We start from the raw sequence: 12,261 nt of genomic DNA on the forward strand, positions 1-12,261 counted from the left end.
AATGGAAATGATTTTTATATAATTGAAATGAAAATAATAAATCACGGCATAGGATTTGATTTTTGCCATGACTATCAACCATACAAGTTCCTAATAATTTAGGAATCTGATTGTTGTACTAATTACAAGCAAAATAAGCCAAAAGTTATATGTCAACCCATACAATCATTGGGGGGGGGGGGGGGGGGAGGGGGGGTAGCAAGTGTTCTTAAAGGCCAAGCATAATATTGAATATCAATGATTTATATTTTGTAAAGATCTTGCATTGCATACGGAAATTCACCACTTCACTTTTAATGGCCGAAAAGTGCTGTTTAATAAATTTTGGTTATGAAAAGTAATGAAATGCAGTCCGGGTTTTGTTGAAAGCAGTAGATACATTTAGGTAGGGAATATGTTTGATTTTGTTGTGATTACGTGAAAACACGTACACTGAAATATACATTGTAACGGTATGTCCCATCTCATTAATCAGTAGTTCGATAAATTAGAATGATTAATTTTACCGAAACAATTATGTAATACCATTGAGAGATATCGAATGGATTTCACTATGGCGTGTTTGTAGTCTTGCCGTTGTTCGAAAAATAGTGTAATATTCATGCATTGATGGGATGATTAAAGAGAACTTTCAATCCTTATCAAATATGAATGGTTTAGTTACACTTGTAGTTGCTGTAGCTGGGTAAATCTAAATTCGATCGCACCATTGATTACCGGTTTTTCTGCTGTTAAATCCATTGGACATGGTGCATTGTATAAAGGTCGACAATCACCATCTAATTTCATTATTTATTGGATGGCCACGGCATCAAACATTCTTTTAATAAAGTTGTCTTCATTCTAATCCGCTTGTGAGCATGGTGTTTTGATTGGGAAGAGAGACTAGATAACACATCTCACGATGAATCTGAAAGCGTTTGGACTTATTTTCATCATTTTATCACGATTTGGTAAGTGTATTGTATATGTAGGGTTTTTTCCCCTTTCAAAATATACGATTTTAATGATATATATATAAGCACAATCATATACTTCCATTTTGTTTCCGTGTCTTATGACAATTTGTATTATTGTTGCGAGTTCGTTTTTTCTACGATAGAATACATGTATATATCAGTCTTACCTGTATTTTATATGGTTTTGCGCATTTCAGTAGAGTATATATAAGAAACGATACACTGAATGTACTTTTCACACGGAAATATAAGGGGGGGGGGGATATGTATCTAAACCACCTATCATCCCGTGGGGATCTGAGTTAGAATGGGTCCTTAGTTCCCCTTGCTTGTCATTAGAGGCGACTTAATGGGGCTGTCCTTCGGATGAGGCCGCAGAAAGCGAGGTTCTGTGTCACAGCAGGTGTGACACGATAAAGATCCGTCCCTGCTCAGAAAGGTCGTAAGCACCAAGTAAATGTCTAGATTTTGCAGCCCTTCACCGGCAATATGGTGACGTACTCATATGAGTGAAAACTTCTCGAGCGTCTCACCAACCAATCAACCAAAAGACTTGTCCATTTATATTACTAAGAGTGTGTAAAGTTTTGAAGCCTTATCTGTACAATGATATGTGGAAGTTATTGTACGTTTACGTCTTTTAAGATAGTTTAATATATGTATATATATATAATATATATTTCATAAGATAAAACAGATTCAAATGCAAAATAAACGATCATCACTGCAAAAAGAAAACAGACGTCCTCCCAATGAACGATAAATGACTCGCAATTCATTTATTATGGTGTCCAAAAAAATTGACCCAATTACAATTCAGTCCAAGAAAATTGACAGGTTTGGACGATTCGGTCCAAATTCACATTGCAAGACGATGCCGTCCACTGTCAATGGAGCTCACTAATAAGGCTCAATTCCTGAACTGAACCAAACATATAGCTTTCAGATTTGCCATTAATCTTATATTTTATGAAACTTTATAGTCTGATTGGTCAAAATTTGCAAAAGTTCGTAATACCAAAGTTCGTTTTGACTAGGAGCTAGAAGGAGAAGAGAAGTCTTTGCTAAAATACATACATGACTTCAGACAATTCAGTTATACGCAATGAACACGAAAGCTTTCAAAAATTTCAGGGAAACAAACGTAACTGTCCATGCATTATTTATCATCGACTTAAGAGACAAAATACTGTCTTTCATATACTATTTAGTCTACATTTTATCAAGTCAAAAATCATCAAGTATGTACAAAGGGTGTCTCTAAGTCTATAATGAAGTTTCTAAAACAAAGTTTTCATCAAAAACTATCTAAAAGTCACGTCCATTCGATAAATAACAAACTATCTTAAAATCGCGTCCATTCGATAAATAACAAACTATCTTAAAATCGCGTTCATTCGATAAATGTTATTACAACAAAACGAAAGTGTAACGTACATGTATGTATCACACTAAATGGTTCTCAGTTTGAGCAGGTTCCAAGCTCTCTGTTTCTCTTCATTTGAGATCTATAAACTTTTAAATGAAGTAGAACCGGCCTCAGAACAACGAAGCAATTTACAATTCCACATTAAATTCAACGTTCAGAAAAAGTTCTTCATTTCGGGGTGTAGTTTCAAACCACTTTTGAGAACGGGAATACTATGCATTAAATACCAAGTTATATATATTGTCACGCTCGTGAATATGATAAAGCAAAAAGTGCTAGATATTTCATTTTACTAGTGATATTTCTGTTGAAATTTTGGCAGAGCTGTGCGTGGTTACGTATGTATCCGACAGTTTGCGTCACCACATTAAATCAGACAAATATGAAACCTGCGAATTATAAAGTCATTGGACCACTGATAACGTTTGTAGGTATCGTTTTTCAGCATTGCTGGCTTGAATGTGAGTCTAATTAGTGACTTTAAGTGATATAGAAGCGGTTTCGCCCATTGGCAATTCGGCCAAGAAAATTCGTCCCATTATATTTACTATTAAGAAATTCAAACAGCCTTTTTAAGATAAATATCGCAAGCATTTCCGTTCAAGCGTAATTTATTGCAGTGAATCACTTTTCTTTTCATTTTAGTTTCATTAATTTTATAAATCACTGAAGTCAAGTTTCCTAATAATTGTGTACCTATTTTGCGCCTTTATTGAACCCTTTAAGATAGTTTTATTGGATTAAAGATAATTATATGTATAAGGGGATGAGAAACAAATTCTTTTAAGCGATCAGGAGGTCCTCCTTTTGAACTGAATTTTCAGAGTAAACGAGCCCTGCTTCACAGATGTCCGGTCATCGGCAGGTTACGGGGTTGTAAATTGACTGGACTCGTCAGCTGTATCCCAATGTGACTTCGACAAACTATCGGAACTTGTATTTTCTCCGCACTCACGGTGGCTTGTTCTCTACTCGCTAGTAAACAGGCGGTCGAGAACTATGGATTTGTCGGCCAGTGTCATACCATACCCGTTATCAAATAACCCAAGACATCTTCTAATTGATAAGACAAATAACTAAGGCGCGGTATTTTCAAAATGTTTTATTACTGAAACGACATGGAAAATCCCATCCACTGTGAGTGGGTTGTCCCTAAACATTTCATAATACATTGGAGTCTTATCTTAACGACACATAGTCTACTTTAAATGTGTAAGTATTTCCATGTATTATTCATTGTTGATTATATATAACAGGCCATCGAAACGAACCAAACCAAATTCAAACACCTCCACCTCTTTGCTTGCGAGTTGAGAAGTGTATGCGGATTATATGCAATGTTGAAGTCACATAGAGATATGAAGAAAAAGACCAATCCTGATTTTGACCGGAAATATGTCAATCAAATATTAATTACTTAAAAAGTCTAGTTCAAAGTGAGTACCCCTGATTGCTAATTTACACACCGGTACATATATTTAATCCAATAAATATGTTTGATATAATTGTAAAATGACATTATTAAGAAATAGATGCAATTAAAATGGAGTCTACGATTTTTTATTAATTTTGTTTGCAAATTAAAAAAAGGATGGTGGATCAAAGGGAGTGATGGTCCAAACGCCCGGTGCCTGTGATGATGATACATGTAATTCAAAAATTACAGTTTAAGTATTGATAGATAAGAAAGTAGTAATAATAAGTAACAATTGAGTAATGAAACATAACAAATAATTATAAATAACAAATAAGTATTACTGAATAACGATTTTGAATAACAATGAGTATTAATAAATAAAGATCAATAAATAACAATTTTGATTCGTTATAAACCTAATTCGTTTTATTCAATAAGTTCATAATATGTTTCAAAACTACAGGTAATAAAAATTATTCGCTGTGAAAGTGTGAATTCATTATAAACGTGTTCGTTGTAAATGTGTTTGATTGTACTGAAAACATTAAGTAATAATAAGTGACAAATGAAAGGTGAAGATAACGAACAGTGATCAATCTCATAACTCCTATAAGCAATACAAAGTAGATAGTTGGGCAAACACGGACCCCTGGACACACCAGAGGTGGGATCAGGTGCCTAGGAGGAGTAAGCATCCCCTGCCGACCGGTCACATCCGTCGTGAGCCCTATATCCTGATCAGGTAAACGGAGTTATCCGTAGTCAAAATCAGTGTGCCAAGAACGGCCTAACAATCGATATGAAACATGTCACACAGCATTTGACCCAATGATAGGTTGTATTAACGAACTACAATGTAGATCGTTATAACGACCATAGAATTTGCGAAATGCTGACTTCAATTGAGACTGTTGAAACCTCTGTACCATCAACTTGTTTGTCAGTAGCTTGCCTCGATTTAAAAACTGACTATACGCAGAACAAGCTCTTGCGTATCGAATCAGTTGAGAGATATTAACACCATATGCAGGTGATAATGGAATATTGCTACATAAATATGGGAAGTTGACGATGGAGAAGCTGAAATCATCCCGTTTGTCATACAGTTGAGTTGTCAGTTTGCCGTTAACGTCTACTTTCAATAAAATATCTAAGTATGAAGCAGAAGTGGACGACTCTGCGGTGTCTTTTATTTCGAGCTCACAGGGATATATCGAATCGACATATGAATGAAAGTCATCATTGTTAATAAACAAAACGTCGTCGATATATCTAAATGTCGAATTGAAGGCCACAGCAAGAGATTTTTTCTCGCGTATACGTTTTTGAATAAATTCTGCTTCATATGAATATAGAAACAGGTCAGATAACAAGGGAGCACAATAAGTCATGATAAATAACAAAATAAGAAGTAAGATGCTAACAAAGTTATGTTACATAGCAAATAAGTATCAAATTATAATGATTGATTGATTGAATATTGTTTTACGTCCCTCTCGAGAAGATTTCACTCATATGGAGACGTCACCACTCCCGGTGAAGGGCTGCAAAATTTAGGCCTATGCTCGGCGCTTATGGCCATTGAACAGGGAGGGATCTTTATCGTGCCACACCTTCTGCGACACGGGACCTCAGTTTTTGCGGTCTCATCCGAAGGACCACCCCATTTAGTCGCCTCTTACGACAAGCAAGGGGTACTGAGGACTTATTCTAACCCGGATATCAAATTATAAATGCATGTAACAAATAAGTAATGGTGAATCATAAATAAGTTTCAATGAGTAAGTAATGAAAGACAAATAGCAACTAAAAATCACTTTAGGACTTTTCCACTTGCCTGCATAACAACAAATACATGCAATGTAGAGAAACCACACATAATTTATAAATCTATAATTCAGTAAATAAATATTTATATACTTGTATGTACATATATACATAATGGTAATTTTAATATTAATTTGATACATAACGTATCCTATTACTAATTTGATTTAAATGTACTTGTTACTTTTTTTTTGTTTAAACTATAAAGACATCTGGTAAACTTTCTATGTGTTGGGCGTTTTCAAAGCACTCACAAATGCAAACACTTAAATAAAGTACATCCTGCATTGTTTAAGGATAATTGAACACGTGAGAAAATTCCTGAAGTGTCTATTAAACTGAAGTGCTGTTCAAACTTTTGTTACAATACCTATATCAAACCAATTCGATTGAGAGTTTGAATATGGGAATGATCTCTAGTATTCCAATAGTTATTCGAATTTTCAAAAAGCGAGTAGGAATCTTTGCGTATATTTTCACAATTGATACATTGGTAATTCTACCGCATAATGAGCAAAGCAAATATTTTTTCATACAATAATATTTCCTCTCTCATTACGATTCTATAGATAATTGCTGCCGGCCAAAAATATCATTATCAAAGAGGAGAATTTTTTTATGATCAATAAGAATCCAGTTTACTCCCTTATGATCAAATAGGTTATAGAATTGACAAACAATATTCTAGGTGAGATTTTGTAGATTGGTCATTAGAGATATCGAGAATGTAAATTGATTACTTTGATGTCGGTGTTACGGGTTCTAAGAGTACCATCAGGCCTGTATCGCCAGCAAGTCACCGATTTGACAATGTTAAGGCGTTTTCTCTGCATGAAAATTATATATAGACCATGTGAATAAATATATTTGAACCATAAAGTTACGTGAATTTTAATTCAATGTATGCTACGAGTATTTAAAAGAAAATGTATGAAAATATTTACAAGTGCATGTGCACTATGTTTAGGTCAGTAATCATGGCATCCTGTTTCCTGAGCCTCAATACGCCAATCTTACTGTGAAAGCAACTTAATTAAATAATAATCCATTATTAGTTCATTTTGATGTCGATAGAGATCTGCTCAAATGAAATCATTGTTTTCTTTCTATAGATTACATACCAGGGCAATAAATTATGAATATCTTCAGAACTGTGTTATATTACACGGTATGGAGCTTATTGATGACTGTTTTATAAAAGGCAGAGCTAGCGAGGGCAAGGTTTGATTCTTCGTGGTCGTAGGCGTTCCTTAATCAGATTACGAATAAAAGTAATTAACAGTAGCTGAGCAATTTTCATTTCACTTGTAGTATGACAGGAAGAAGGTCGTGCACGAAGTTTTTTTTTTTTTTTTTTTTTTTTTTTTTGGATAGCATCTCAAACTTACTCCGAATATCAGTGTATGGGGGTTTGTCGAAGACCTGATTATTTTTCTAGATTATTTAGATTTATACGAAGTTTCCATAGGCGTAATCCCAAACAAACCATATATCAAGGTGGCTGTGTTCTACAATAAATATTGACAATGAATTAATGCTTTTACACTTTCACTCAAAGCTATTTATTTTCTGCGATAAATCAATCCATAGAGGCTTTCCAACGAATGTAATTTTACCTTAACTCTGATAATGTGTCAATAGATCTGCACCACCCGTCCAATCTTCATATAATTAAGTGTTTATCTTCATGCATGTAAAAAAGGAAATCCTTAGAACTGACCAGACAATCAGAATCGATTTAATTCTGTGAAATTTTGGTTCCTGGGTTTAGAATAACGAATACCATATTAAAACCGCGCCTTCGTCAGTCATAGAGTGTTTTGTTCAATGGAACAACACGGAACTTGAGAGAGAATTTTCATTTCAATTTTTTGTTAGAGACGCCAGTTTATTATGGATACTAATTAGTCATGGCTCAATCAAGATGCTTAATATGTATATTTTATTATACGCCCTCGGAAATTTGAGATCTTCGATCAAACTACTTTTGTTTTCCCTATTTTTAAAATGTAATAAGTGTTAAATTCGCTCACATAATCCAATAATATGTAAAAAAAAAAAAAAAAAAAAAAAAAAAAAAAAAAAAAAAAAAGTTCACTATGCCTTCTTTAATGGATAGTGACTGAATCGATAGCGCGTGTTTATTTTCATTTTCGTCTAGTAATATATCTACTCCTTTATTGTAGCGCTATTGATGAGGACACGATTCGCGCTGATAACTTTATGGAAATACTGGATTAAGTTATCACTGTGACGTATATTTCATGAAATGAATAACAATACGCGATCATGAAATGGAACAAAATACACACATTACTTTTTTCCCCCCGTTCATTGATGAACTATATTCCTGTACTATGATATTTGATTTTTTGTGTGATGTTTGAGTTCATGTGAAATTTACATAAATCTGCATTTTACATTAAATCAACAGCTCTCAATACTGATGACACAGAGCATTCATTTACGTAATTCATCATTTCAATATGAAAATGTGAAGGACATTTATTCATTTAGGGACTGACAAAAGAGGGGGTGAAAGTATATATGCATGTATGTACATTTTTGTACGTTGGAACACATATGTTTGGTAAAAGCCTGACTGGCCCCTTAAAGCAGCGAAAAGATCAATTCCAGATTTATTTCTCTTATTTCCCACAGAGATGGTCAGTGGAGAGAATGCTTTATTTATTTCTGGGTATAAATGTTATAGGTCCACGCCATAAGTATTCGTTTTATTGTTTTACGTGCATGTACGTATGTACCGTTCGAGAACGTATAGGTAAACACATTTTCGGATAATTGTGCCAAAACCAACACAGCATCTTTTACAAGCGGCAATCGATTAATTCTCAATAAATTCAATGATGGCATCTGATAAACAATCATGTAGTTTCCGGACCATCTCCAATACAGTGAATCAGACTACAGGTACATAATTTAATTTCCTATACGAATGTTAAAATCCTACAAAAAAAATCCAAAACTATGATTAAATTCACTGCAGAAGAAATTTACTTGGGAATTTCGTAAAAATACCCCCCAAGAAATTCTCATTTTTAAAGGAATTTTATTTCACTTGCTAAGTGAAAGTGTCTTGTTTGTGATAAAGATGGTTCTGAATATGTATTTGGAGCGTCAAATTAACATTTAATCAAACGCAAATAATTGAAGGAATAATTAATTACTTGACGATTTCATTAATTCAATTATTGCACGCAATAATTCAATTGACACGTTTATCAAATCAATGGCCTACATTTTTCATAACGCTATGCGAGTTAATTTCTCCTGATCACAGAGGGCGCGCAGCAAATTGCGGTCCTTAGTTGACGGTGTCATATAAGGAATAAATAGAAAATTTACAAGTTTTGATTGCAATCATTTGCCAGTTAAGGAATTTTTCGAAGAATTAAGTGTAATGACTTAAAAATAGTATAATTGAGCATAATATTTTAGTCACTAATTACATTTTTATGTGTCGCTTGTGTGGTTTTCTCGCAAGCAATGTATGGTCATGATGTAACAAAGTACGTAAATATTAACTAGTCCTCGATTTCTTTAGATCAGAATCATGATGTCCTTAGTATATCTGCAATTCTTCATTATTAATTTTTATCAATATTTTCGACAACCAAAACGCAAAAAAAACAAAACAACATGCAATACGATATGCCTAAAAACACATGATGTAAAACCAACGCATACATGTACATGATCAATTTATCATTTCACACTGAAAACTACTTGTTGCTAAATGTACACTAGGTGCCAATAAATAAAGCATTTTAATGATCTCGAATGGGTATCTCTAGTGTAATATTTTTGTTAAAATATTTTTTCGCGTGTGATTTAATCTTTTGAAAGTGATTTTGTGTACATCGAAATGCAATAAGAGGTGTACTCTTATTGCATTTCAATTACTCAAATGAGCACAAAAACAATCATCAGGCTCCTAGCAACAATGGGTCTGCCTCCTCTTACTATTATATACAAACTTATTTATTTTTACATGCAGAGATAGATCTATAGTCAGATAGCCCCCCCCCCCCCCCAAAAAAAACCCAACAACAACCAATATTGTCGTGAATGGTAGTGGAAATGCAATATTTAACCGATGAATGGAACTGAAAGATCAACCCTTGCCACCTTCCTTCTCGAGCTTTGGATTATTTTTTTAAAATGTACATGTCAAGAAATTTTAGGCAATATTATGAACCGAGTCTTATGAACTCCCCCCCCCCCCCCCTTATAAACGTGCCTGATTGTATCACATGCTTTCATTGTGTTTTAAATTCTAGGTGTCTGTTGTTTTTAAATCAGATGACTATTGAAATATCGTCGATATCAATTGTATAATTTGGACAGAAATAAACATGAAATACACCCTATAACACCCCCCCTCCCCAACTCTACAATTTGACAAAGTGCATACTTTAAAAAGTTTTCTCCATAAAATCCAAGAATTTAAACCTTGTTTTTGTCATAGATATAATACACCCTGTTAAAACTTGGTATACTAAAGAATTTGGTAACGTAAGCTTTACTATACACTATTTGTGAATAGTATTTATGTGAAGCTTAGGACCTCAATCGTAAGCGCGCCCCCAACTTCCGGTGTAAGGGGAGTAACTGCAAAAATGTAGGCCATTGAATCGATGCGCGGATCAATTGAAATATTGTTCGTAATAATTGATGCGCACATCAATTCAATTATTTGGCGCAATAATTCAATTAAAGAGAACAATAATTCACTTATTGCGCGCATAAATTGAATTGGTACGTGCATGAAATGAATTGTTGCTTTCTTTATATGGAATTATAGCGTACATCAAATCATTTGTTGAAAATATCGATTCATTTGAAAAGAGCAACGATTCAAATATAGCGCGCATCAATTCAGCAGAATAATAATATCAATATCTTCAAGTAATTGAAGATATCTTCAGTTATCTGATTTTCTGTTAATTTGGCGCTCCATAATGTAGCTAATGGCCTTGTGAATTTGTTGTGTTTGGACAAGATAATTGGAGAGCGTGCTGATAAATCAGTGTAACCATGTAAAGAGTCCTGTACAAATTTAAAATTTTGTGCTTTTTACATAGATGGCCAGTAAGAAAAAAAAGATTCCTAATACTTAACGGGTTAAAGATCTTAGATGACATAAACAGCATTTCTGTGTAATATTACTATTAATGTAGTGCATACCAAATGGAAAATCTCAGACTATAGATATATTGTAACTGGGTCCCTTTCAAGTCAAATGAAAGGTCCACGTTATCGGGAGGAAACTTTCAAAATTTCAAGTTGCGATGAAATCCTTCACTTTGAAAAGCCCATTTTACTGCAGTTAACATACATTCTAGTGCGCGAAAATGTTTAAAGATACATGTAGTTTTGCAAGATACATTTCACTTTAGTGATTTATCCTAGTATGTGCAGCTCCTACCATGGCTATTTCACATGCATTTCTTCCGTTATATTTGGCCAAAGGTAAACCAATTCGTCTGTTGATTTAATTCTCGAGAGGAATTGTTAAACATGATACAATCAATCTATCAATCGTCTGTAGATTCACACATAAAAATTTAATTTTGAAACAAAAATAATATTGCCATCTATAGTTTATTTAAATCTTAACAAAAAATAGACAGAAACTAGTAAAATCCAAATATATAATTGTGGTATCAAAAATGTTTTGCAAGAAAAATTCACTTTCGTCTGGTATGGTAGAATTTTCAGAAGCATCAAATCTCTCAACACTAGTAGACAACTTGTTCCAAAATTACCATAACGACGTCAGGCCAGTTTGTGATTCAGAATCAACAGTCCAGGTCCGGCTCGGACTAGCTTTGCGACAGATCGTGGACCTGGTAAGTAGAGTTTGATAATTCACATCATGAAAATAGTTATATATAGACACTTAGCTATCCGCTAAGATGTAGATATTTTGAATGAAATGTGAAGATAACGAACAATGATCAATCTCATAACTCCTATAAGCAATACAAAATAGAGTTGGGCAAACCCGGACCCCTGGATATACCAGAGGTAGGATCAGGTGCCCAGGAGGAGTACGCATTCCCTATCGACTGATCACACCCGCCGTGAGCCCAATATCTTGTTTAGGTAAACGGAGTTATCCGTAGTCAAACTCAGTGTGCCAAGAACATATATGTTTATGTACTTGTGTGACACGTCTACTTTATGTTATATTAAAATATGTCACAATTTCTGCATGAACATGCATAGGTATATCCAAGCTCGAATGTAATATGTTTGAATCAAAATACAAAATGGGAAATACACGCATAGTCCGAGTTCATGGTGTGAGGCGCCGTTTTGGTTTTTATTATGATATACCGTTGAGTCACATATCACCTATGTTTCACTTACAGCTGGTGACGTCGCAATATGAGTGAAAACTTGTGTCCAAACATACCTTCAAATATTCATTAAACCCCCATACGACCCGAAAACTCCCAGCTTCAAATGAATTCGTGTGTTGACGTAGCCATGTTAGGTAACCGGGTCAATACGAACCCCGGTTATTTCCATACTTGCACAATAACGTCTAGATGTGAACTAATATCCCCACAAATATTTTAGCTAAATATTTTAAATAATAT

The 12,261-nt window shown here is 34.1% G+C and overlaps 1 protein-coding gene and 1 long non-coding RNA gene across 3 annotated transcripts in view; one reads left to right on the forward strand and one right to left on the reverse strand.

Annotated features, from left to right (window-relative positions):
* The first annotated feature begins 755 nt into the window (after positions 1-755).
* The window catches only part of LOC125681662 (neuronal acetylcholine receptor subunit alpha-10-like), a 28,195-nt gene continuing 16,689 nt past the window's right edge, over positions 756-12,261 (forward strand). Inside the window, exons 1-2 of one of the 2 annotated variants that reach the window (XM_056157130.1) lie at positions 756-953; positions 11,366-11,505. In XM_056157130.1, coding sequence (XP_056013105.1) covers positions 905-953; positions 11,366-11,505 — 189 coding nt within the window. In that variant the 5' untranslated portion in view covers positions 756-904. The remainder of the gene's footprint in view (positions 954-11,365; positions 11,506-12,261) is intronic. The other variant, XM_056157131.1, reaches the window with a different exon arrangement.
* The window catches only part of LOC130052372 (uncharacterized), a 14,443-nt gene continuing 13,425 nt past the window's right edge, over positions 11,244-12,261 (reverse strand). The window contains exon 2 of the long non-coding RNA XR_008800698.1: positions 11,244-11,502. This is a non-coding gene — a long non-coding RNA (uncharacterized LOC130052372). The remainder of the gene's footprint in view (positions 11,503-12,261) is intronic.

This window comes from Ostrea edulis, chromosome 2, assembly GCF_947568905.1.
Source record: "Ostrea edulis chromosome 2, xbOstEdul1.1, whole genome shotgun sequence".
Lineage (NCBI taxonomy): Eukaryota > Metazoa > Mollusca > Bivalvia > Ostreida > Ostreidae > Ostrea > Ostrea edulis.